At 42.0% G+C, this 27,731-nt stretch overlaps 1 protein-coding gene and 1 non-coding gene across 2 annotated transcripts; one reads left to right on the plus strand and one right to left on the minus strand.

The window, feature by feature from the left end:
- SMS (spermine synthase) lies at positions 1-27,310 on the plus strand. Its single transcript, XM_011236503.3, has 10 exons — positions 1-182; positions 3,367-3,457; positions 4,002-4,066; positions 9,020-9,195; positions 10,189-10,343; positions 11,232-11,321; positions 18,861-18,975; positions 19,759-19,838; positions 25,255-25,370; positions 26,787-27,310. The coding sequence occupies exons 1-10, from the start codon at positions 16-18 to the stop codon at positions 26,824-26,826; spliced, it is 1,095 nt and encodes a 364-aa protein (XP_011234805.1). The 5' UTR covers positions 1-15; the 3' UTR covers positions 26,827-27,310.
- Positions 18,274-18,377, minus strand: LOC117797547. Its single transcript, XR_004622560.1, has one exon. It is a non-coding gene; the product is annotated as a U6 spliceosomal RNA (small nuclear RNA).
- Positions 27,311-27,731: the final 421 nt, after the last annotated feature.

Here is a 27,731-nt window from a genome sequence, read left to right on the forward strand (position 1 = left end):
TGGCTTTCCTTTCGAATGTGTTTCATCCTGACCTCCTTGCCTTCTCTCCCTTGTTCTCCAGCTGATGGCGAGACCATTCTAAAAGGCCTCCAGTCCATTTTCCAGGAGCAAGGGATGACGGAGTCGGTGCACAACTGGCAAGACCATGGTTATCTAGCGACCTACATCAACAAAAACGGCAGGTGAGGCAGCCTTCAGGTTGGAGCGCTTAAGCTGGTGGGCGCGGCTGGGGCGGGGCCGATGACAATGGGTGGGAGGGGTAGCGTCCAGGTGTTTTTATTTCCTCCTGTGACATCTTGTAGGGGGCTAGAATTCAGTGCTTCACAGCCCTAGCTGCACAGTAGAATCGCCCGGGAGTACTTTCACTAGATGCCATTACCCCAGTCACTCTTAAGAGTTTGAGGCCACTGGGCATTGGTATTTTTCCAAAGACCCCCCCCCCCAGGCGATTCTGCTGTGTGGCCAGGACCCAGAACCCCTGGGCAGCAGAAGCAGTGTGAACTGCAGGCCACGATTCAGACGTGGTTAAAACAGATTCCCGGGCCCGCTCCAAGAGTTTCTGATGCAGCAGCTCTGGGGCAGGGCCGGAAATCGCATTTTCAGCAAGCTCCCAGGGGACGCTGATGCTACTGGCCGGCTGACGCCACTCTGTGTAGCACTGTTGTACGTTATTAGCAATTAATGTGGACCATTGTCAAAGGCAGAAAGAGAATGTCTATAGGGAGGTTGACAGGAAGCTGAGGGGATCCAGAATTTCAGCTTGTTTTTTTCTTTTCCTTGAGACCTTTATAGGCTATCCAGACTTTACCTTATCAGTATGTAGATGAGAATCAGTATGTTCTGGGACGAGGAAAGGAAGCCGAAATTAAGAGCTGACTGATAACAGAAGACCCCAAAGTGTTGAGCTCTTTGTGCCTTCCTAAGTCTAGTTTTGTTTCCTATCTAGACTGGTTTAGTATGCAAAACTAGTAAGATTCTTTGTAATTTGCACTATTAATTTTAAAATGTGAACTCTTGGGTATTTTCGGTGGCTTTAATTCCATTTTCCCCAATGGGTACAAAGTACTAGAATTCCACATGGTTTCATTAATGTCTCACATTCTCTCTCTTGCTTCTCTATTAAAAGGAAAAATAACCACACCCATGACCTCAGAGGCCCAGAAGGCAGTGCTGGGAGATGAGGGAAACTTTCACTTCTGAGTACCCCCTTTCGTTATTCTCTTCATAAGTTAGCATGCTCCAGCCCATGGGGGTAATTGGTCCCCTCTCTTGATGCTTCTCAGAGACTTCCCGGCTTCTCTCTCCCCAAGCGCAGATTTGTATTTCTAACTATGTAGCAAATCTCCACGTATCTGTTTAGCAGATACCTCAGATGTATCTAAAATCATTTCTTCTCAAGGGTGACCCCAAATCCGCACCACCACCAAACTCTCTTTCCCTCCTCCCTGCCCTGGCCCAGTTAGTAGCACATTTCCTACAAGCAGAGGCTTGCAGCTGCCCTTGATCCTTCCAGCTCCTGCAGGCTTGCATTCAGCCCCTCTCCTTTCTGGCCTCTTTTCTCCACCTTCCCTGTCACAGTCTCTCGCTGTCCTGGATGTGGTCCATCCTTTGGGGACCACAGCAAATTGAACCATGTCACCTTGCCATCCCGTAGGCTCTTTGAAGCCTTGATTCTTTTAGAATCTCCTAACTGCCTTTGCAGCCAGGCCCCACCTACTTCTCTGCCTCATTTCTTGAATCTTCTACCAGAGACACCATTTCCATTTGTCTGGAGGGGCCTCGAATTCTTCCTGGAAGGGAATTTTGAATGACAAGAGCTGTTAGAAATTTCTCCTGAAAGCAGAAAAAATGAAAATGTACATGCTTAGTTTAAAAACAAATTTTCAACATTGGTCTCCCTCTTCTCCAACTTGGTCCACTGGGACCCATCCCCATTGTGCCTGTCCTGAAACCTCACTGCTCCCACCCATGCCAGCTTCTCACCTGACTTCTGGTTAATAACCACTTTGTGATGCTGAGGTCATGGTCCTCAGCCACCTTTCATTTTCATTTTCTCCACCCTGCTCCCCTCCCCCGCATCTTTTCCCTCTCTCTTTTTTGGTTTTAATCCCTTGAGCTTGGTACTTGATTTTAACTTCCAGCATTGTCCTTGCTTCTGTGTTCCTGCAGTTGCATTGGGAGAGGACTGCACTAGAAGCACCCAGGTGGTTCCCGGTGATGTTTTTCTCCCATTCCCCCTCTCCGGCCCCTCCTCTCCTTTGTGCTGTGGGTGGTGGAGGGGGAAGGAAGGATAGGCACGTTCAGGTGTAAATTATTTGTGGTTTCCTGGACCTGAACTTGATTTGGGAGCCATTTGAAGGCTGAAGGTGAAAATAACTAGTAGTGTTTAGTTTTTAATCCAAGCACACTGCCTATATCCTCTGAACAGAATTCTTCTGATTTAGTATTTTTCAAATGTTTCTTTAACCACGACTTAATATCATAACCCCGTACATAGTTGTCTGTGTCTGTACAGTACAGATACACATGATTGAAACAGAAGTTTCTCCACACAATTGACTTTTATTGCATGTGATACACTCTAAAATTTTAAGAAAAATGCACAGATCCCCTAAATCAGGGGTCAGAAAGCTTGTTCGGTAAGGAGCCACATAGAGTCTCTGTCACATTCTCTCTCTTTTAAAACAACTCCTTAAAAATGTAAAAATCATTCTTAGTCTGCAGGTTTTACAAAAAAACGTCTTGCAGGCTGGATCTGGTTTGCAGTCTGTAGGGCTGGAGTGTGCTAACCCCGAACTAAATCAGTTTAACCACCACCTGCTTGCAGTCAGAAAACCAGGGCTCTGTTTTGAACTCTTTGAAGGTTAATTGGGAGGATCCAGTATGCCCTTCCTACCCTCCCTTCGTTTTAGGGCCATGGTTAGTAAACTTGGCCGAATCATGTGCCAGGGAACCTTCTTAAAAAATCAGGTTCACAGAGGCACCTGGCTGGCTCAGTCGGTAGAGTATACGACTCTTGATTTCAGGGTTGTGAGTTGGGGTGGAGTTTACTTAAAAAAAAAAAAAATATATATATATATTTAAAAAAAATCCGGTTCACAGAAATTGCTGCTGAATCACTTTTTGGGGCCAAGAACCCATTATGTGAAAACGTTAGCATCTGGTGACTGTCTAAATCTTACCTAAATGATTGGTGGCTCCCCCACCCCAAGAAGAGGTTCTCATAAGAAAGCAAAAAGGGTTAACCATGTAACTCAGGGAAAAAAAGACCAATGGTCTTTCCTTTTAGTTGGGTGGGTTAGTGTCTTTTCTTCTTTTGAATACGTGATACAATTCCTAACCTTAAAATTATGCTTTCCTTTGTAGCTTTGCCAATTTGAGAATTTACCCACATGGATTGGTGTTGTTTGATCTTCAGAGTTATGATGGTGATTCGCAAGGCCAAGAAGTTGACAGTGTTGGTTTTTCACTTTTATTTACTTTTATTTAATTATTTTTTTTACGTATTTGTAATTACAAGTATTTGAGGATCATCAAATCTCATATTTTTTAATGATAAAATGATTTTACATAATTGCTGATCTCCCAGTTAACTTTAAATTTTCCTCCCTCCAGATAAGTGATTTTAGAAGAAAAATAGTGGTTCCTCAATGGTTGTTAGGAACCTGGCTTGTCCTCATTCCCTTGACTGCTTGAAAACTGAGTAATTTTACTTTCCATTGAATGAAATGTAAACCTCTAAGCAGGATGTTGTATCTCCAATATCCTTGCTCTTTCCCCTTTCCTGTTCTCTTGCTGGTGACTTGCACTGAGGTTAGGTCAGCATCATGTGGGCTGATTGGTGTGGGTGTGGAACTGGGCCAGGCCTGGAGGCTGCTGAAGGGATGGGGGAGGACAGGAATATTGCACAGCTCTGTCACCATGGCCTCAGCCTCCTGGAAACTTAGCTGTTGCACTCACTTATTCTATAAGCCCATTGCCTTCTTTTCTTTTAATTGTAGCTTTTGAACAAAGTAGAAGAAAGAATGAAAGAATTGAGTCAGGACAGTACTGTACGGGTGAAGCGGTAAGTCCACTCCTGGATGTCCTTTTATGTTTGTTTAACTGGTAAAATTGGAATGGTGGTGTCGTCCTTGAGTAGCGTCTGCTTTTGACAACATGGTAGACTGAGCTAATGGATGCCTCGCACCCAAACAAGACAGAATGTATGAACACACACACACACACACACACACACACACACACACACGCGTGCGCTGTGTAAAATGAAAAAAAGGTAGGAAGGAGATGTGAACTGACTCTCAGCTGGAACCGAATAAAGCAGAGAGCTGGGGGGGGGCTTCCGCCTCAGTCAAAAGGGATAGAGAACTCCCCAGCCTGGTCCAGTAAAGTGAAATGTTGCTGTCTCTGCGCAGAGCTCTGGGCTCCAAAGTGGAATTCAGTTGTAAGATTTCTGACAAGATGGAGTGACAGAAAATATGCCTCAAAGCTTTCAAGTAAGGTGACTTCCCAAAATACTAAGAATTGAGAGGCCACCCACCTTGAGCAGCCACTGGTTGGTTCTTTTCAAGTGGTAATAAAGACAGTTAAGCTTCCCCTGTCCTGACTACACTTATTTATTTATTTATTTATTTATTTATTTATTTATTTATTTATTTTATTTATTTATTTGACAGAGATAGAGACAGCCAGCGAGAGAGGGAACACAAGCAGGGGGAGTGGGAGAGGAAGAAGCAGGCTCATAGCAGAGGAGCCCAATGTGGGGCTCGATCCCATAACGCCGGGATCATGCCCTGAGACGAAGGCAGACGCTTAACTGCTGTGCCACCCAGGCGCCCCTGACTACACCTATTTAAACTTAAGTTAATAAAAATAGTTCCATTCCTCAGTCTTCCTAGCTTCCTGTCAGTAGCTAATGGCTGTAGTGACTATCACAGTGCACAGTGCAGATCTGGAACATTTCTTTTGAACAGTGCAGCAGTATTTGTCCGTGGTAGCACATGTTAAAAGAGCTTTGATAGAAGTAACAGCTCTGACATTTGTTGGAATGGATAGAGTCTTGTGTGGGTCCTGGGAATTAAGAACAGGAATTAATCATGGATGCCTAACAAGTAATTCTCCAGTTTGCTCTTGTCTTGTCTGGGTGGCTCCTTATTAGGCCCCGAAAAGTAGGAGGCCTATCCCTTACTCACAACAGCAAACACACAGAGACCTAGAGGGACTTTATCAAGGTCACACCATCACTGATGGAAGCGACCAGAATACAGATTTCTCTAGTTGACCGTACTTTCTAGAAGCAGGCATTCATTTTGGCAAGACCTAGGATGTGAGGAACTTAACTAGCTCAGCATGCTAGGTTTCATCAGCCTGTAGGAAAGCTCCAGGGCTGATGTAAGGTAACTAGAAGCTTGGTTAATCTCTGGTAGTGTAGAAAGCAGGAAACTGCCAGTAAATGAACATAACAGTGTACAACTTGCCCACCTGGTTGAAATCTGTCTGAGCACCTAGATTTAGGGTAACCCACCTAAGTTCGGTGTACATCTCAGCCATATTTCCCTCTTCCTTATCCTTAAAAACATGTCCGCACCCACACACTTCTCTGGACTTTCCACCTTTCCCTGCTTGCAGAGTTTTCAGCATTCCTTTGACTGGTGCACACCTATCTGCACCAGCCTGAATTCAGCAGGTTCCCGCTGTGTTCTAAAATGTGTTAACTCTGTGATAATGAATTGGCCAGCATCATAATGCCTCTGATTTTTATTGGTCTCACTCTTATTGGGGTTACTTCTAGGAGTAAATAAATAGATGGAAAACATTTATGGGTTTCGGCCCTCATGAGAAGTCTTTGTTTTGGGTATAGGAGTTTTCGAAGTGAGAGTAAAGCTTCGTATTTTCAGTTCAAAATACAGACCTTGCTTTTGCTTGTCACTGCTCTTACAGCTTTTCATAAAATCAGGGTAGAGGGGTCAAGAAGTTATTGGCAGGCTTTTTGTAATTGGCCTCAAAAGGACAAGAATGGTGCCATTTTTCTGTCTGGGGAATGACATGGTTAGAAATTTAGTCATTGACAAGTAACTCGTAACATTATCTGAAATCATTATTCACCTGTGGCTCATGAGTTAAATCTGAATTTTCAACTAAGAAGCCATGGGATGTATTAGATAATTTATTTTTATATTCTATTTTTCCAAAGAAAAGGAACAGGAAAACAAGGGGTTGGGGGTGAGGGAGATAGCACAGTTGACACAGTGTATCTGAGACCCAAGACGTACTCTGTCTTTCTCTCTACAATCCATTTTTTAATTTCAGCAGTGAAGGTTGAAACAAGAGTGGTGTGGGGCTCCAGGATATCTCCTGTAGCCCATTACAAGGAGATGAACTTCGTGCTAGAATGAGTACTTCATCAAGAGAAATGGCTTCCTCATCCTGTTAGAGATCCTTGTTGTTTCTTCACCAGTCTTTAAAAACCACTGTGTTGTGGGGCACCTGGCTACCTCAGTCGGTGGAGCGTGCGACTCTTGATCTCGGGGTTGTGAGTTTGAACCCCATCTTGGATGTAGAGATTACTTAAAAATGAAATCTTAAAAATAAAATAAAATTTTAAAAAATGAAAACCATTTGTGTTGCAATTGAGAAAAGAGCTCTTTACTTTAGCCAAGGCACTTAGTGACACAGTTGACAATGGACATTTATTTTCATCAGGTTTGTACATAGTTTAGTAATTTCCTGTAGCTGACTGGCTGTCAACCAGGGGGTGGGTTTCCTCCCCTGAAGACCCATGACTTGATATTTGTCACGTTGATCTAATGTCACAGGTGGTTTACTCTCCCACCTCCGTCTACTCACCATCAGCCGGGGGTGGAAGAAGCTTCCCCCAAGTCCTCTTTGCCTGCTCTAGGCTGGGAAAGGAGGGGAGGAGGTATTGTCCTGTTTGGTGCTCCACATTTTACAAGACAAACCTGGTCTGTGAACATTCCAGAAGCTACATTTGTTCACTTGGATGGTGCAGGAAGTGGTTAAATCAGGAGTTGCTAGGATTAAATGAGAGTTCATGGGAATTTGCTTTGTAAATCTCAGTGTTATATATATATATATATATATATATATATATATACACACACATATATTTAATTTACTGAGAGAGAGCACATGCAAGCTGGGGGAGGGGCAGAGGCAGGAGAGAAAGAATCCCCAGTAGACCGCACAGCCAGCACCAACCCCGATGCGGGGCCTGATCCCATGACCCTGAGATCATGTCCTGAGCTGAAATCAAGAGTCGGGCACTTAACCAGTGAAGCCATCCAGGTGCCCCAACCTTAGTGTTCTTTATGGTTGCTAGTGTTTGCTCAAAGGAAGCTTCATTAAAACAGGTTCAGGCTGTATTCCTGGAAACAGGTGAGTGGGAGGGCAGAGGCTTACTGGAGCAAGTCAGAGGTAGCAGGTGCCAGCATACAGCTGTGTTACTGGTGAATACCACTGTGCCAGATACAGCTGTGTTACTGGTGAATATCACTGTGCCAGATACAGCTGCGTTACTGGAGAATACCGCTGTGTCAGAGAACACATGACTTGCGCACAGTTGTGTTATGTATGCAGCGAGTTCTCATTTTGTGTTCATGTTAGATTTGCCAAGCCCCTTTTCTGGGTCTGGTTTTCATTGTCATTTAGTGTCCTCTACTGGTAGTTTCTAGTACATTCATGTTGTCTGAAATACTGAGCGTGTGCAAAAGAATGGAATGGGAAAATCTGAGCTCAGTTTGCAGTCCTTTGAGTAAATAATTGATTCAGGCAAGAATCTTCTAGGTGCTAAAGCCACTACTGGAGGTCTGTTGAGAGATCAGGGCCTTCGCCCAGTTTTAGAGGGCTACTCCATAGCCTGCTTCGTAATTTCAAAGGGAAAAAAGTTACCTTTGCAAATGGAGAGATCCGATGCCATCGGCTTGAACCAACTGGTCACACTTAGCATCTCTAATAATGGGGCAAGCACTCGTCTGCCCCTGATGTGATGCTTGTGTAAATATCTGCCACCCTGACGTTAATGAAGAAAGAGGTCTTCAGGCAAACCCACCTTAGGGATTTTCTGCAGAACACCTGGTCTGCACTTCCCCTGAGGTGTTATGAAACACATCGGGGGAAAAACTATACTCAGTGAAATGAGGGTAAAAAAGGAAAACAAAATACAGCGTATGATCCTTCATTCAAAAGCAGAACAACTATAAATGACATGATGGGGACAGTCGTGGGGGCATTTGAATGTGGATTGTGTACCAGATGATGATATTACACCCCCGGGCACTTGCATGAGTGTGGTAGTGGCAGTGTGGTGGGGTGGGCCGTCCTAAGAGATTCCTGCTGAAGTATTTGGGGTGAAGTGTGGTATCTGAGGTGGCCATTTTCTCCAACTTTTTTTTAGGGAAAATTGAAGGCATGCCAGAAAGGTTTATTTAAAAAGTAACCCCTTAATGTACAATAGTTGCTGGGATTTGGTAGTGGCCATGTTTGTATATAGCTGAGAGCCCAAGCTTCAGATCTGTACACGATTCAGGAATTAGCCCAAGGTCACGTGGCTTGCTTTTGTACACTCACGTTTCCAGGGTCACTTTTTTTCCCCCCGCTTTTTTTTTTTAAAGTAATGAGTACACCCAATGTGGGGCTTGAACTCACGACCCCAAGATCAACAGTGGCATCGTCTGCTGGCTAAGCCAGCCAGGAACCCCTCCAGGTTCACTTTTTTTTTTTTTTGAAGATTTTATTTATTTATTTATTTGAGTGAGAGACAGAGAGACAGAGACAGTACACAAGCAGGGGGAGCTGCAGAAAGAGAGGGAGAAGCAGATTCCCCACTGAGCAGGGAGCCTGACTTGGGGGCTTGATGCCAGGACCCTGGGATCATGACCTGAGCCGAAGGCAGACGCTTAACCAACTGAGCCACCCAAGGCGTCCCTCCAGGTTCACTTTTAAGGCAGCGGCACCATAAGCAGTGTTCTATAAGGCTCATTTTTGTTTTCCCTTTTTACAGATTACCACCCATAGTTCGAGGAGGGGCTATTGACAGATATTGGCCCACCGCTGATGGTCGCCTGGTTGAATATGACATAGATGAAGTGGTATATGATGAAGATTCACCTTATCAGAACATTAAAATTCTACACTCGAAGCAATTTGGAAATATTCTTATCCTTAGTGGGGATGTTAGTAAGTATTCCATCCTTACCCCAATTGCATAGCAGAGTGACGATGTTTTAGATTATGGTGCTTTCCTGACAAATACCACCATTGTGGATTTGTCCTAGTTTGTCTTTGGCAGTGCTGTTTTTTTTGAGGGGAACATTTATGTCATATTAACCAACCTGTGGATTGTCTGGGCTTTCATGTTTTATTTTTATTTTTTATTTTAAAGATTTATTTGTTTTAGAGAGAATGCATGAGCGGCTATGAGGGGCAGAGGGAGAGGGGAAGCAGACACCATTCGGGGCAGAGCCCAACCAGGACCCGGCGCTCAACCCACGACGCTGAGATCATGACCTGAGCTGAAACCAAGAGCCAGACACTTAACTGACTGAGCCACCCACGTGCCCCTAGGCTTTCATGTTTTATAGCAGAGCCATGAAAACTATGTCTTGATGTTCCTTTTTCTTAGTATTCTTAGTGTTGAGTATTTGGATTTTACTCATTATAAAGAAAATATGATTGCTTATTTTTTAAGAAATATTTTTGTTATGGAAAATTTGAAACCTAAGTAGACAAAATAGTATCATGAACCCATGTTTACTCACCATTGAGTGCTAACAATTAGCAACTCCTGGCCAGTCTTGTTTCCCCTAAACCCTGGTTTACTTTGTCCCTCTCCTATTACTTGGAACAACTCTCAGATGCTGTATTTCATGTAATAAAAGATGTGATTGCTTTTAATTAGCATATCAGAACATTCTTAAGACTGAATTTTTCCCACTGACCAAAGTATATGTATATGTAACATATTGTATTAGGTGTCAGATGAGTAGGGTTGATGAAAAGTCCACAATCCAAAAAAAAAATACCTCTGCACATTGTTGACAGTTTTTAAAGATCAAAAATGAAAAAAATTGAATTTTAAACTAGATTCCAGCACTTTCTAGCATGGAGAGTCAGGTCGCGATGTGGGTTTGGGTAGAGTCACCATTTTGTCCCTGTGTTTTTCCTACCTAGATCTGGCAGAGAGTGATTTGGCGTATACCCAGGCCATCATGGGCAGTGGAAAAGAAGACTACAGTGGCAAAGACGTGCTGATTCTTGGGGGTGGAGATGGGGGCATATTATGTGAAATAGTCAAACTGAAACCAAAGATGGTCACTATGGTAGAGATATCCTTTGTTCGGAGATCAAGTTCGGTTGGGTACTGTTTTCTTCCTCTTTTTTTGTCTTAAGACTCCAGTTAGTGTTATGAGGCAAATGCTTGATAAATACTGACTTGAAGAAACATTTCCATTTGGTACCAATAGCCTTTTTAGGTGGCTACAAACAAAGCAGCAGAGATCCTCTAGTTGAGAAAACAAGAAAGCAACCTTGGTACGGTGTCTACTGCTTAGCACTTTCTGAAAGGGCTTCTTCATGAGAAGAGAAAATTCAGTTCTTTTTGAGTGACCTTGGTACAAAAATGAAATCATTGTCTCATTCACCTTCTTTTTGGTAAATCGGATACCCAAGTTAGTGTTATAAAATTTATGTTTGTCTTACCTTTATTTTTGTTAAAGATTTTATTTTACTTTATTAAGATTTTATTTATTTATTTGAGAAAGAGAAAGAGCATGGGGAGGGGCAGAGGGAGAGGGAGAGAGAATTTCAGGCCAACTCACACAGATCCGGATGCGGGGCTCGATCTCACAACCCTGAGATCATGACCTGAACTGAAATCAAGAGTTGGACGCGTAACTGGACCCACCCAGGTGCCCCTAACTTTTCTTTAAAGTATTACTATTTCTGGGGCACCTGGGTGGCTCAGTGGTTAAGCATCTGCCTTTGGCTCAGGGCATGATCCCAGGGTCCTGGGATAGAGCCCTGCATCGGGCTCCCTGCTCCGCTGGGAGCCTGCTTCTTCCTCTCCCACTCCCCCTGCCTGTGTTCCCTCTCTCGCTGGCTGTCTCTCTCTCTGTCAAATAAATCAATAAAATCTTTAAAAATAAAGTATTACTATTTCAGAATTCTTTGATAGATCCAAATTCTGGATAAATTTCTCCTTGACCTTTTTGAACATTGACCAAATGGTGATTGATGGATGTAAGAAATACATGCGAAAAACATGTGGCGACGTCTTAGACAATCTTAAAGGAGACTGCTATCAGGTAATTATGTTTTCTAGATAACATTTTGAAGTCAGCTAATAATACCTATTGACTTGAATTGTACCTTCCTAAAACAGCTTTAAGGGTAATTGGTTAAGAAGGTAAATAGATCATCTTGGAGGGAAGGAAAATTTTTCCCTCTACTGTTAGAAGGTGGAGGATGGACAGTAAAGTATCGCCCCAAATTGCGAAGGCACTTGCTGACCGGATAACAAAGTAGGCCACTCCATAGAGTTTACACCGAGTCTCTCCAGGGACACTTAATTGACAGGCAGGATTGGGCAGAGGATGGTCCGCGGCAGCTGCACTGTTAGGGCATTGTAGTGCAATCATACTGTTCCCATGTACCTCAGAGGGTATGCATGCACCTAATTGACTTTTAATCAAGCTAACGTTTGATTAGATTTTATGGCACCACCTGTGCATGAGGAAGGGGAACGACTGTTCTCCCTAACAGATTCATGGGAAGCCAAAACGCATCCCATCCTTCCTTGGCAGGCATTTCTGACGTATGTGTATTATTCTCTAAGGTTCCAGAACACATAGTCCCAAAAGAGATCATTGAGCAAACATGAACAAGCTAAGAGGACCAAAGATGGACTCACCCTTACCCTCTGCCCTTCTAGTTTTTGGCCAAGACTCCCCTAATAAAAGACAGATTAACAAGAGAAAAACAGAAGTCGATTAATGTATATACCTCATGTGTACTTGGGAGAGACCCAGAGATAACTGAGTAACTCAGAGGTAGCTTTAAAATTTAGGCTTAAATATCTTAATAGGGAAAGGGGTCGTAAGTGTCTTGGGAAGAGTGAGTGACTTTTAGGAAAGATAACGGGCCCTTGGAAGAATAGATGGGGGGTAGGTATGGTATTTGTGACTAAGTTTGTCTGGATGTGGTATCCATCTCTTGTCCTGTGATAGAGGTCAACGACTTCCCTGGTTGAATCCCCTAGGGAGGGGATCTCTGACATTTGAGTTCCTTTAGGAGGATGTATGTTTAGGCAGATTGAAGGGGAGTTCAGAGAAAACTGCTTTCTGCATTTTCTGTTTTTCAAGTGCCTATAGCTCAAAATAATACACCAAAGTGGCATATTTTGAGGTGGCACGTCGTGCTACTCTTCAGACTCTGTGTGAGTTTTGTGTACGTCTGAACAATTGCGTCTTGCTGAGCAAATTAGTTTCTGTCCTAAATTGTACTGTACTTGCAAGTTGACCAATTAATGGTTCATGGGCTATGTTTTGTATTGTACTTTGAGCATGTATGTGTTCAGTGCTTACATCTGCAGTACTTGTTAGAGCAAGAGAACCAAGCAAATACATTTTATTCTAACAGGATCTTAAATGTATGTCTTCAAAAAAAAAAAAAAGAGTACGTCCTCAGATTATAAACCATTTAGACGAGTGCTTTAATTTGTTGATCTGTAAGTTGCTTACCCCTCCCCTATCTTCCCTAATGTGTTTGCATCCAAATTTGATTTCATGGTGCATGCATGTTGATTTTTTAAGCTGAAAGAGAATTCTATCTATATTGAAATGTTAGGTGTGATTGTTTTGTGGGCAAAAGGGAAAGAAGGATATATATATATATTTCACATGCACTGTTTGAGAGTTTTAAGAAGGGGTGGGGCGGGTTGGGCAGTAGGTTCATCAGAGCATGACAGATTCGTTTCCCTCACATGGAGCAAAAAGTTACCATTGTTGTCAAATAATGTTTGCATTGTTAGCCAGACTCTCTGTCTAAGGTGTCTTAACCTGTAATCCTCAACCCTGTACCAAGTGGCTATTATTTCTGTTTTATGGCTGAAGAAGATTCAACTTACAGAGTTCAAAGGACATTTATTCAGGGTTATAGGGTAACTTTAGAAGAGTGATTCACTCCGATACCCGGCTCCCTGGCTCCTTCTATGACCTTATATGGATTCAGAAAAAAACAATTTAAGCATAAGCAGAACCACAAACCCAAACCAGTACGGGGGAGTTGTAGATTGTTGTAATTAGAGGCTGGGTGTACGTGGGACGATTTATTAATGGATTTCGGAAACAGCTCTTGACTTGCACATCTGTCTGAAAGCAGAGCACCAAAGGCACGTGGTGACATTGACAGTTGGGCATTCTAGGGAATGGAAAAGTAGTATTTTATTTGAAATGATTCTTCTTTTGAGGAAGTTGGGTGCCTGAATACACCCGCCCACCCCTCCCGTCTTCTTGCTGGATTAGAACAACCATTAGAGGGGAGCCTTGACAATTCTTCTGAGGTTGAAGGTTTTCTGAGGGCTCTCAAGGGGTAGGGAGTTCCTTGTCTGGGGGTATCCACAGGCCCCTTAGCCGTTAAAATATTACCACTGAAAAAACACCAGGTCTTTGCAAATGTTTATTTCAAAAACATAATTACTCTGTTAACCATTTTTAGAAAATAGAAAATGTTCAAAGTGCTCCCCATTCCTTTTATAATGACAGAGTAACCTTAATACTAAAATCCTTAAGGTAGTACAAAAAGAGAATTAAAGATTAGTTTTGATGAGTATACAAGATTTTCAAGTAAAAGAGTAAATTAAATCTAGCAGTTTATTTAAAGAACTCTATTAGGCCCAAGAAAGATTTAGTTCAGAAACATAAAGATGGGAATCTCAAGAAATCGGTCAACATGATTTATTATATGAATTATTTAAAAGAGAAAATAATGTATTAACAGATGACAAAGCATTTGGGGGATATTTAGCAGTCATTCTTAATAAAAAGTCTTTGAAGATAAAAGTGCAATAAAGGGAAACTACCCAAACATAACAAACTATAAGAAACTTAATGTTGTATAAAATGGCAAAATACATAAGGCATTTCCAATAAAACTAGAAATAAGGTGAAGATGCTTATTATTACCTTTATTCAACATTGTTTTTGAGGCATTCGCTAATGCAGTAAGGTAGGAAAATGAAAACAGTATAAATACAGAAAGAATCATTTGTAGATGATATGAATGCTTAGAAAAATCTAGGAAACTCACCTAGAAAATTAGTTGGGTTCATGAGAATTTGGTGAAGTGGTTGGAGGGAGACAATCTAAAAAAAATTTTTTTTAAGCTATGTTAAATGCAAAACAGTTTGAATGGAAATTGGAGGTAGAAAGTGGGCTGGAGATGCTATTCAGAATAATGACCAATTGCTCTTTTTAAGTTACTAAATTTAATTCCAGTGTAGTTAACAAGAGTATTATATTAGTTTCAGATGTATGATATCGTGATTCAACAATTCTCTACATTACGATAAGTGCTCATCACGATAAGTGCACTCTTAATCCCTATCACCTATTTCACCCATCCCCCTGCCCACCTCCTCTCTGGTAACCATCTGTTTGTTCAGTATAGTTAAGAATGTTTTTTGGTTTGTTTCTGTTTTTGTTGTTCATTTGTTTCTTAAATTCCACATATGAGTGAAATCATATGGTATTTGTCTTTCTCTCACTGACATTTCACTTAGTATACATACTAGCTCCATCCATGTCATTACAAATGGCAAGATTTCAATCTTTTTTATGGCTGAATAATATTCCAGCGGGGTGTGTGTGTGTGTGTGTGTGTGTGTGTGTGTGTGTGTATGTATGTACGTGTACACACACACCCTGCTTCTTTGTCCATTCATCAATTGATGGACACTTGGGCTGCTTCCATATCTTGGCTATTGTAAATAATGCTGCCATAAACGTTGGGGTGCACGTATCCCTTTGAATTAGTAATGTCCTTGTATTCTTTGGGGTAAATACCCAGTAGTGCAGTTGCTAGGTCATAGGGTAGCTCTTTTTTTTAACTTTTTGAGGAACCTCCATGTTGTTTTCCATGGTGGCTGCCGCTGTTTACATTCACACCAATAGTGCAAGAGGGTTCCCTTTCTCCACATCCCTGCCAACACCTGTTGTTTCTTGTGGTGATTTTAGCCATTCTGACAGGTGTCAGGCGATATCTCATTGTAGCTTTGGTTTGCATTCCCCTGATTATGACTGATGTTGAGCATCTTTTCATGTGTCTGTTGACTGTCTGGGTGTTATCTTTGGAAAAATGTCTGTTCATGTCTTCTGCCCATTTTTAAGTTGGATTATTTGTATTTTGGGTGTTGAGTTGTGTAAGTCGTTTATATATTTTTGATACTAACCCTTTATCAGATATTTGCAAATATGTCTTCTCCCATTCCGTAGGTTGTCTTTAGTTTTGTTGATTGTTTCCTTTGCTCTGCAGAAGCTTTTATTTTGATTAGGTCCCAGTAGTTTATCCTTGCTTTTATTTCCCTTGCCTCAGGAGACATATACAGAAAAATGTTGCTATGACTGATGTCAGAGAGGTTACTGCCTATGCTCTCTTCTAGGATTTTTGTAGTTTCAGGTTTCATATTTAGGAATAGTGACCAATTGTTAAATAATTTTTTTTAAAGATTTTATTTATTGGGACCCCTGGGTGGCTCAGTTGGTTAAACGTCTGCGTTTGGCTCAGGTCATGATCCCAAGGTCCTGGGATCAAGTCCCGCATCAGGCTCCCTGCTCAGCAGGGGAGCCTGCTTCTCCCTCTGCCTGCTGCTTCCCCTGCTTGTGCGCAGCTCTCTCTGACAAATAAACTCTTTAAAAAAAAAGATTTTATTTATTTATCTGAGAGGGTGAGAGAGAGAGAGAGAGAGAGAGCATGAGACAGGGGAGGGTCAGAGGGAGAAGCAGACTGAATGGGTAGCCTGATGTGGGGCTCAATCCTGGGACTCTGATCCTGGGACTCCGATCCTGGGACTCTGGGATCATGACCTGAGCCAGAGGCAGAGGCTAATCGACTGAGCCTCCCAGGCGCCCCGCCAAGAAAAAAATGTTTTAAAAATCATACTGCAAGGAAATTTGCCCTGTTGTTTATTAATTTACTGTTAAAGCATAGTAATCAAATAGGGAGTGTGATGTTGACACAGGAATGGGTATATAAGAGGAATGGCGCAAAGACTTTGAACATGTCTGAGTGTGTATTCGTACAAGTAATAGGTGGCCTAAGCTATATTTCAGTTCACTTGGGAAAAGGAGATTGAGTTGATTTATGAGGTGATGCCAACACAATGGGCTGTCCATCTCCGTGAGAAGAAAGTTAACATGACCCTAGATGCCATAGAAAAATTAATTACAGATGGCTTAAGCCCTGGATACAAAAACTTAGTACATTTAGGGAAATTTAGCATATTTAACCTTGGAGTTGGGAAACCTTTTAAAGAAAGACAAGAAACCCAGAAACTACAACAACATCCTAATCCCATAAACGAAGCTGGAAAACTGGTAACAAACAGGACAGGGATTTAATCCCTTTAATAATACAGAGAGCCCTTACAACTTAAGATTTAAAAAAATAAGATAACTAAATAGAAAAATGAAAAGGACATGAACTGGTATTTTTCAGAAGATGAAAATCAAATAACCTGTAAACTTGTAACAAGATGCTCACCCCTCTTAGTGGCCCAGCAAGTTCATGTGCAAACATGAGCAAGAGACCTGACAGAATAGAAAGACGGACAATATCCAGGCACCAGGTGCTCGCACACATTGCTGGTTGGAGTGTGAATTGCCATCCAAACTATAAAAACTAAAATGGGCATGCCTTTGGTCTCAGCAACCCAGTGTTTGAATGTCTGGCCTACAGATAGTCATCTATATGAGGAGGTTAAAGAGTAGTACATTTTTCATGGAATGATACAATTTTTAAAAATATCATTCCCCAAAAAGAAAAAATCTATCATTACCTAGAACAGTGTTAGATGAAAAATTTTGAGTTCAGAATGTATGTGATCCTAGTTCTAAAAAAGAGAACAGGATGTGTGTTGGTAAGAGTGTATATGAGCATAGGAGAACACTGAGCGTATCCCACAGCATTGATTAGTGTCTTCTAGATCTTTGTATGGTTGTACTTAGATGATGGATTAAGTGAAGCAAGTTATGAAACAGTAGGGCTGTAAAATCAAGTTCTTAAAATTGTAACTGAGGATCTGTGTAAGAACATTCAGAGGAAACATTCTGAAATAGGTTATTTTAGGGAATTAAGGCAAACTTGATTTCTGACTTCAATGAATTTGTTTTTCATGAGTATGTATTTTGTAACTGGAAAGTGAAAGACAAGAAGAGTAACTCCTGCTAGTTAAGGATGTTGCCTATAGCCAGATGAGTCCCCAGCATATAGCTTCAGTACTTCGAAGATTAAGGCAAGCCCCAAACTGAGTTCCTGTACAGTTGACCCTTGAACAACAAGGGGTTAGGGGTGCTGACTCCCCCCACACACAGAGTCAAAAATCTGCATATAACTTTTGACTCCCCGAGAACTTAACTACTCATAACGTGGTGTTGACTGAAGGCGTTACCAGGAACAGTTAATTAACACATTTTGTATGTTGTATGTATTATATACTGTATTTGGACAATAAAGTGAGCTAGAGAAAAGAAAATGTGATTAAGAAAATCATAAGGAAAATACTTTTACAGTGTTGTATTCGGGGGGGGGACTGTGAAGAAGTGGACCCAGATGGTTCAAACCCATGTTGTTCAAGGATAACTGTTTACTGCAAAGGATCCGTTCGAGAATTCCAACTCTTAACTGCTGTACTCGTTAATAATTGTGATTGTGGGAGTTGGTATTTCTTACACGGTTGTATTACCAACAGTACTCAAAGTGGTTAAAAAAGTGAAAAACTGTAGGTTAATAGTTTGAGGTGAGATACAGAACATCAATAGACAATGAAGTCATTCAGTGCCTAGCATAAAAGAAAAACTAAGAGTAGAAGAAAATAGAGTCAGTAGTAGGAGAGGCAATATAGATTGGAGTTAAAAATGTGAACTTGGCTTTCATATAGATCTAGGTGTACTTCTTGGCTCTGTTTCTTATTGGGTACCTTTGGGCAAGCTGTGTAACCCCTCCCCCTCTTCTCCTCCTTCTCCCTCCCTCCTTCTGTCTCTCAAAAGTACAGAACCCTTCAGGAATTTGTGTCGTCCTTGTGCATAGGCTATGCTCGTCTTCCCTGTATGAGTCCAATTTTAAGTATGTGTGCAGCTGAAGTGAACACTACATAACCTCTCTCTCTCTCTCTCCCTTTTTTTTTAGAGAGGGAGGAATGGAGGGGCAGGGGAGGAGAAGGAATCTTAAGCAGGCTCCACGCCACGCCCAGGAGAGAGCCCAAAATGGGGCTCGATCCCACAATCCTGAGATCATGACCTGAGCTGAAATCAAGAGTCGGACACTTAACCGACTGAGCCACCCAGGCGCCCCTATGCAAAACCTCTTTTAACCTTGTTTTTCCATTTGTAAACTGTGGGTAATAATAGTACCTGTAGATTTGTTGCTTAGGTTAAATGAGAAGGCAGGCAAAGCATCTAGTAGGCACTGAATTGTAGCTGTTAGAGGCATGGATGGAAGTCATTTTTGTTCACGTGGCAGGTGCTGTGGGTCCCATCAGCAGTCTGCAGTTTCCTCCCTCCTCTACAAGGGTTTAAACTTCCACCCACATGAGTTGGCTCACATGCATCTATTCCTGTTCTCTTTGGAAGGTTCTAATAGAAGACTGTATTCCAGTACTGAAGAGGTACGCCAAAGAAGGGAGAGAGTTTGATTATGTGATTAATGATTTGACAGCCGTTCCAATCTCCACATCTCCAGAAGAAGGTAGGTTCTGTTTTTTCTTTTAAAACCGAGGTAATGTTCATGAAAATGTTTTTCTCGGCACCTTGTGAGAATGGAACTATCTTAGAGATTGTCTCCTTCATTAGTTCCTTCATTTTTTCAAGGTAGTTCAGCTGAGGCCTGCAATGGAAAGGTGGCTGGATTTCTGTCACTAAATGAGCACATTTACTCAGTCATCGGAAACATAAAATGATAATCACATCACGGAGAAATTAGCTTCTTTGGGAATTTATTTCTGTTATGTGATTTTTAACCTGTACTGAAACAAACTGGTGAGCTTTCTAAGCAACACCATAGACAATTCCCCATTCTCAAACCGCATGCTCCAAATCACTGCTGGTTTGGCATTTTGGTGTTAGTGTTTTTCTTATAGTCTTGCTTTCCTGCTGAGTTTGCAGACTGGGTCCCCACGTGATGACCCTTGCTGTTTCTCTCTGGATGTCGGACGCTTCCCTCTTAAGCTGCTGTCTTTCAGATTTCAACCACTGCCCTTTTGGTCAAATCTTTATTGGTATGGTTAAAGCAGTGCTAAGCACATGAATATTTGCTTTTGACCGTGCTTATGTGCATGTGTGTGCAGGATACCCAAAAATGACAGTAAATTTTTATGAATAAGCTCTTGAATATTGGGTCTCAAGCTCTTGGCTATTTCTTTCTTTTTTGGGTATTATTGAATATTAATGTGGATATTTGACTTTTTAGATGTTATTTCTGATGCATGCACATCCATATTTGTATAACTTAAAAACTTTTTTTAACATCCAGATTCCACGTGGGAGTTTCTCAGACTGATTCTTGACCTCTCAATGAAAGTACTGAAACAGGATGGGAAATACTTTACACAGGTAGACGACTGAACTGTTTTTTTCCCAATACTCTCAATCAGAATTTTATATTTTGAAATTTGCATGTATTTTATTGAAATTTATATCTGTTAAGGTTAGAGCATCGTAACTGAATTATATTCTTTCAAACAGTAGTTTGTAAATAGCTGACCTGTCATCTCTTGGGAGTTCATGAGTTCGGTTGTGTCCTCAGTGCCCACTGTCCTGATGGACCAACCTTGGGCTGTGGCTGTAGTATGAGCTGCCGCCACCAGATGGAGACACAGATTGTGATTCCCCCCCCCTCCTTATCCTCTAGGAGATTCTTCATTGGAAAAGCAGTTTATCAGCATGAGTTTCATAAACTGCTTTGCCTGTAGTGTGAGCTCCTACCACCAGATGGAAGCAAATTGTTTTTTTGTCATTCTCTATGGGATTCTTAAATTTAAAAGAAACTCTAAAGTTTGTATGTCTTATTATGTAAAAAATATACATAACCTGCTAAAGCCCTAAAGAAAATTCTGAAAATGACCACAAAAGGAGCTAAGTGATGATCTGAGTCTCTTCACTTGGTAGAGAGCTGATTCATAAGCAGAAGAAGATAAGCACTTCGGTGGTATTGCTCGGCTGTGCTACGGTACCTGTAAATCTTAAGGGCTTTAGGGAGACGTCTCCCACCCCTTTAAAAAGCATTAGTATATTTATATGTCAAAAACTAGTAGAGAGGTCTTAACTTTATTCTCCCAAGGAGTCATTTTAATGCAGGCCTGGGGCAATTGATGATGGGATCTGAGTCGAATAATGCTGAAGACAACTTGGCAGCTCTAAGAGACACCTTGAATTAGTCTTCAGCCCATCCTGTTTTCCTTCTCTTCCCCCTGCAGGAAGACACCCCCCCCCATGATGATTAATCCTAGACCTTGCACTTGGTGAAAGTATTCGAAAGCTTCGAGGGAAACCCACAACTGTTTATGAATGGCTTTTTTTTGTTTGGCCTGATATTTAGAAATGATTTTTTTTTTCTTTATGGATTCTGGACTTGACTGTAAAACAGGGGTCTGCAAACTACGAGCCAAATCTCCCCTGCTGCTTGTTTTGGTGAGGTTTTCTTGGCAGACAGCCACCCCCATTCATGATATTTTACCTTTGGCTGCTCTCATGTTATAGGGGCAGCGCTGAGTAGTTGTGATGGGGACTGTGTGATCTGCATAGCCTAAACTATTTTCAGTCTGGTCTTTTACAGAAGTAGTTTGCAGACCCATGCTTTATAGCAAGTCTACAATGAAACCTGCGGAGGTCTGTGGAGAGTCGCGCTGTGGAGCGGGTGGGAATTGAGCTGACTCTGGTGGGCCCTGGGGTTTGAATCCGGGGAAGATAGGCTTTCAAGAGACTGGAAGAGACAGGTGCTGGAACTTGACCTCCCTCCCTTCTCTTCCCCACTTCCCATTAAGAAAAGCCCTGGAGGTTCTTTGACACAAAATTATGTATGTGGCATTCATATAAATTATTATGCAAAATACTACCCCCCACTTGAGAAGTGGACATTACTAGTACCCTCACTTAACACATCTACATTCTTCCCTAATCTCTGTCCACTTTCCAGAAGGTAACCCATTTCTTTTCTATTCCCATGTTTTTCTTTCTTTCTTTTTCTTTTTCTTTCTTTCTTTCTTTCTTTCTTTTTCTTTCTTTCTTTCTTTCTCTTTCTTTCTTTCTTTTCTTTCTTTCTTTTTCTTTCTCTTTCTTTCTTTCTTTCCTTCTTTCTTTCTCTCTCTTTCTTTCTTTCTTTCTTTTTTTAAGTAAACTCTCTGCCAATGTGGGGCTCAAATTCATGACTACAAGATCAAGAGTCACACACTCTCCTGAGTGAGCCAGCCAGGCGCCCCCCTGGACTTTGTTTTTTTTTTTTTTTTAAAAGATTTTATTTATTTAACAGAGAGAGACAGCCAGCGAGAGAGGGAACACAAGCGGGGGAGTGGGAGAGGAAGAAGCAGGCTCCCAGCAAAGGAACCTGATGTGGGGCTCAATCCCAGGACTCTGGGATCACGCCCTGAGCCAAAGGCAGACGCTTAACGACTGAGCCACCAAGGTGCCCCTGGACTTTTTTTTAATAGCTGTTTCACTTATGTGTAATTTCCTATATCATTATATTGTTTAGCTTGCTTTTGAACTTGTTAAGAATGGTGTTGTTAGAATGTATTCTTCTGGACCTGTTATTTTTTTACATCACAGAAATCATAGCCTGCTAATTGTTAAATTTTAAAGATAAAAACAGGTGCCTGGGTGCCTCAGTTGCTTGAGCATCCAACTCTTTTTTTGAAGACTTATTTATTTCATTTGAGAGAGAGAGAGCACAGGCACGAGCGGGAGGGGCAGAGGGGGAGGGAAAGAATCTCAAGCAGACTGACCGATGAGCGCAGAGTGCAGGGCTGGGGCTCACAGCCCTGAGATCATGAGCTGAGCTGAAACCAAGAGTTGGACACTTAACCGACTGTGCCATCCAAGAGCCCCTTGTGCCTTACTCTTGATCTTGGCTCAGGTTGAGCCCCATATTGGGCTACGAGCTGGGCATAGAGCCTACTTGGGATTCTCTCCCTCCCTCCCTCTGCACCATCTGCCCCCATGCTCTCTCTGAAAAATAATAATAAAAGAGAAAAACAGTACAGAAATCTATAAAGTAAAAAAGCAAGTGTCACCTACCCACATCTAACATGGGGCAGGGAAAACTTTCTAGAACCAAACTACTGAATTGGGATTCATCTCTTATAATTGCCCCCCCCCCCGCCGCCCCGGCCAATTATTCCCTTCCCAACCCTAAGAGGTCTTTAATTCTCTATTGGGTTTTTGTTCTGCATTGCCAATGTCTTTTTTTTTTCCTTTGGTCCATTAAGACTTTTTATTTGCATGTATGTATTACATCCCTAGAAGCCCAGGATTTTCCCTCCTGTGTATTTTCATCTTGCTTCTTCTCATGGTCCATGATGCCAGCTAAGGTTGTCAGTACACTGAAACCAAACTGGTGGGATGGGAGCAGATTATTCTGCCATTTTTCTAGATCTTTGAGTTGTACATCAGATCTGGGTCTGGTCACTCCACACTTGATTAACCTGCCTGTGAGGTTCACAGCAATGTTCCCAGCTCTGTGATCATCAGTGAGTTCAGATTCACCAGTGTAACCATGCTGCATCACCACAGGGAGAAACTGGACATGGAGTTTGGAGCATGGCTTAAGTGCCTGGCGTTTGCCTCTCTTCTCGGCATTGTTAATGTTCCGGAGAGCATCTGCCAGGACATTCATGCGCACCGTTACGGCAGCACCGAAGATGCAATATGTCTTTCTTGAGAAAAGAAAGAAATGTATTTCCATTTAAAAACACAGGAAAGTAAAATGTATCACATTACTTTTTTTGGGTCGGTCTCCATGTGTGGTGAGGTTTTTTCCTTTTTTTAAACTGCTTTTTGACAATGTTGGGGAAGAACAAATTAAAGCTTTCCTATTTCCTTACCACACTGTCAGTAAGGACATCCTCCCATATGCCCTCAATAAAGAGAGTGTGGTGTCAATTTTAAGATGGCAAGAAAAACCATTGAACTGTGCACCTAGGTGGCATTTTCATTCTATAGCTTCCCCAGTGGTGATGTGTTCTAAAAACATCCAGGCAGTGTTTTCTATTTGTGAGTCTTAAATTACACGTGTGGTGTTTATATACTCTCACGGTGAACTTGATGTTGAAACCAAATTATATACTGGTGAAGGGCACTTTGGCCAAATCCCACTGCAGGACCCTAGATGATGGGTTACTAAAGGAGCTGGCACTAAAGGACGACGTCATGCTGAGCCAATGTGCTAAGTTAAAACCCCCGAGGGCAGCTCTCAGAATAGTTCTTTTTGCCCACTTGCCAGCGGCTGGTTGGTTGGTTTCGAAATGCCCTTCATGGGGATGCTTACATCACAGGATGCCTTCATTTGTAAATGATTTTCATTTTACATTGTACTTTGCTATTCTAAGGCGCACTGGTAGTGAAGTTGTTAAGAGGAAATGGAAGCAGCACGGATACTCAATAGTCTTCAGAATGTTAAGAACTTCAGAGGTTAGGGGTGCCTGGGTGGCACAGTCGTTGAGCATCTGCCTTCCGCTCAGGACGTGATCCCGGCGTTATGGGATCGAGCCCCACATCAGGCTCCTCTGCTATGAGCCTGCTTCTTCCTCTCCCACTTGCCCTGCTTGTGTTCGCTCTCTCGCTGGCTGTCTCTCTCTCTATCAAATAAATAAATAAAATCTTAAAAAAAAAAAAGAACTTCAGAGGTTAAAAGGAAATGGGTGGTATTAAGTACCGGTTACGAAAAGCCCTTAGGGAAAATTGTGCTAAAATGATAAGCCCTACCCCAGACCTATGGAATGAAAATCACTTGTGATTCACATGCACATTACAGATTAAGAAGCACTGCTTTAGGGGCACCCAACTGGCTCAGTCAGTGGAACCGGGGAATCTTGAGGGGGACTCTTGATCGCGGGCATGTGAGTTCGAGCCCCACGTTCGGTGTAGAGATTACTTAAAAAAAATTAAAGTGAAGCAGCAGCACTGCTCTAGAACTACGCAGATACCGGATCCTTAGCTCTACTCTGTTCTTGGCCCACATCTCATTCCTCCTTCTTTCTTCATGGTCGCAGAGTGGCTACTGCAGCTTCAGATGTCACCTCTAGGTTCTAGGCTGGAAGTAAGTTGAAGAGGCAGGTCACTTTTGTTTATCCTTGATTGTCCAGAAGCACAAACTTCACTCTGTCTCCCTGACCACTCCTGGCTGCTGGGGAGGCTGAGAAAGTGGTGGCAAGAAAGGGAGAAAAATTAGAACAATGAAGTCAAGAGAAGATGTTTGATAAGGAGTGGAATTGCGGGATGGCCTTAGTACATATATTCTGAATAAACTTTTGTTCTCGTAGGCCTTAGAATCACATACTTGGGGGAAAGCATGGAGATGGGAATATAGTTCGGTATCATTGTCTTAGCTTCTTAGGAGGGTTGTAGTTTCAAACCATTCTGGAAATTGAGAACATTATCGTTGTGATGCTTCCTTCTCAACACCGTGGTGACGACTGGACAAACATTTTGAACAGCTATGTGTACGAATCGTTGCTAATTGTGTGTTGTTGCTACAGTGACTGTGTTACTAGTGAGAAAGTGGTCTCCCTGCTTCTGTTGCTTCATACTCTGAATAATCTGAAACGGCTTGCTAAATGAGGCAGAAGAGAGAGCTAATGGATCTATAAGTAGAACTGCACGCAGTTTGTCAAAGTACAGAAGCCTTATCTCATTTTCAAAGATGAACTTTCATCTAAAGCTAAAATTGTTTTCATTTATTAGAGACCTTCAAATGAGCAGGGGCCCTCAGTGAGACTCAAGAATCCCATTGTTTGCTTTTCTGTCTTTGATTTAGGGTAACTGTGTCAATTTGACGGAAGCCTTGTCACTCTATGAAGAACAGCTCGGGCGCCTGTATTGTCCTGTGGAATTTTCAAAGGAGATCGTCTGTGTTCCTTCATACTTGGAATTGTATCCTTAGACCATAACACTGTTGTCAGATCACAACACCCAAGTAAATCCCATGCCAGTTCAGCATTTAAATCCAATAATAAATGAAATTAGCTCTGTACTATATAAGGCCATGGCATTCAGATGTGGCTGCACGTTGGAACTCCCTGAAACTTGAAAACAATACTGATCCTGGGTCCCACCCTCAGCTTCTGGGGCGTGGCCTACCACAGCTCCCCAGGTAGTTGTACTGATTAAGCCCCCCTGGTTCTCAGGCCCCACCCAGCAGAGGCTGGCGGTAAGGCCTGGTGAGCCATCTTAACCAGCCTGCCTGGAGACTGGGGTGCATCTAAAGCTTCAGAGGCCCTAGTCGAAGGCACCATTTGAGCTGTAGCAGGCAAAAAGAATGAATATGCTCATTCTATTCTACTTTTATATTAAAATGAATCCTACTTTAATATTAGTTTCTACACTTCACTTGATCCCAATTTGCACTACAAACCAAGAGCTAAAAAACAGTGCTGGAGATTGCAGAGTTAATGTTGGTGTTCTTTATTAGTTCCCCTTAGTAAAGTTAGTCCAGGAAAATAAAAGAACCCAGAGATAAACCAGGAGGATTGTCATTTGAAATTTAAAATGCCTTTCTTTCTCCTAAAAGGCAGACTCTGGGCTTCAGATAAAAACTTCCTTCTCTGAGGTGGCCGAGTCTAGTTTCCTGTCACAGCAGTCTTCGTTGCTATCTAGGATTGTGCAACTACTGCTGGCCCTCTAGGCAGTCCTTGCCTGCAAGCCCCACAGCCCCTGACAGACACAGGCCCTAGGAAACCCCCCAGGTCTCCCTAGAAGGAGGGGAGCAGGCTCTCTGTGGGGCGGCCATTTTCTTCCATGGCCTGTGGAGATCCCTGACCTCTCTCCCCCTCCCAACTGTCCACCTTTATCACGGTTTCCTTTTGGAGCATTTTTCACACTCAGATCTGTTTATATATTGAGAGACTGTAGAAATTAGTTGAGGACATTTGGAGAAAAGGCTTCTGCCCTCTGGCTCCCCTCCATCCTTCCATCTTTTTCTCCTCCTCTTCCTCCCTCCCTCTCATTTTCCCACCCCCCCCATCTCTCACCTCCCTCCCACCCTTTCTTGTCATATTAATTCCCTAAAACATCTTAAGACCTAGGAAGCAGTAGCGTTACCTGAGGGAATATTTCTATGCCTTTAGCCTTTTCTCCACTTTGCTCCCTTCTCCCCATTGTCGTCCTGGTCACAGGTGGGAGGTGTTCAGGCCGTAAAGTGGCCTTGTTAAGAGGCCGTAATTCCCATCACCACAATGCTTCAAGCCACAAAACTCACCCGTGTTCCAGTTTGTACACCAGCAAACAAATTTTAAGTGCTGTCTGTTCTTCCTTGAATTACCTGCTCATATTCCTTGACTCCCTGTCCAGGTGGGTATTTTACACTGTTTGGAAGAAAGCTAAACCTTGAAGACCAATCTCTCCTAATCATGTGTGCTGCAAATAGCCTTCCTGACCTTCATATGCTGTACATGACATCGAAATGAGTCAGGCAATTGATTGTGATTTCCTTCAAGTTTTCTTTTTTTAATTATTATTTTTAATTTAAACAAAGCGAATGGAAAATGTATATTTTGATGCACTAGGGTGTTAATTTTTTTTGAAAGTCAGCTGAAGGATGATTAGACAGCACAGCGAAGGCTGCTAAATGCACTGAACCCCTAGAATGTGATTTTTGTTACTTTTTTGTGTGTGTGTGTGGGCTTTTTGTTTTTGTTTTGGTAGACTTCGAATTTGGTTGTTTGGAGGAATGAACATCATTGTTTTGTTCTGGAGGGAAGTTCTTTGATGGTGTTTCTTTCCCAAAAAATTGACTTAGCTATTAAAATTTGGTGCTTATAAGAGTTAAGAAAAAAATGAATAGGAATGCTTCGATTAAAATTATAAATGAGAAATTTCACGTGTTTGTTGTTTTATTTCAGCCAGGTCCCTACTTTCTCACTGCTGATCTCACAGAACAAAGGTGTCTCCTTATCTTTTTTTATTCTATTCTATCACTCGGTGCCATTTATCTCTTTATAACGGGATGGCCTTAGGGCTTTTTTTGAACAGTAGTAATGACTTCATTTACCACTGTGGTAAATGATACACAACCTATTACATTCACCAGTTCTTCATTATAAAATTGACCTGAGGATAGGAAAAGATTTGGCCTTACTGTAAAGTTGAAAGTCAGAAGCTTATTTCTATTCCCACTCTTACTGGTGTCTTCGATGTGGAAATACAGATCATTTTGGATGGCTGCAGTGACACTTTTTAAGATTTTTAGATGCACAGAGACAGGATGATAGTTTGTGGAGACACCCGCAACAAGAG

The sequence above is a fragment of the Ailuropoda melanoleuca genome, chromosome X (genome assembly GCF_002007445.2).
Source record: "Ailuropoda melanoleuca isolate Jingjing chromosome X, ASM200744v2, whole genome shotgun sequence".
In the NCBI taxonomy this organism is placed as follows: Eukaryota; Metazoa; Chordata; class Mammalia; order Carnivora; family Ursidae; genus Ailuropoda; species Ailuropoda melanoleuca.

What these genes read in the sequence shown, in the direction of transcription:
- SMS (XM_011236503.3), top strand. Translation starts at nt 16, where the DNA reads ATGTGTTTCATCCTGACCTCCTTGCCTTCTCTCCCTTGTTCTCCAGCT. An exon ending in TACATCAACAAAAACGGCAG is followed by an intron (nt 183 to 3,366) that starts GTGAGGCAGCCT and finishes TTTCCTTTGTAG; the next exon opens with CTTTGCCAATTTGAGAATTT. An exon ending in TTAAAGGAGACTGCTATCAG is followed by an intron (nt 11,322 to 18,860) that starts GTAATTATGTTT and finishes TCTCTTTGGAAG; the next exon opens with GTTCTAATAGAAGACTGTAT.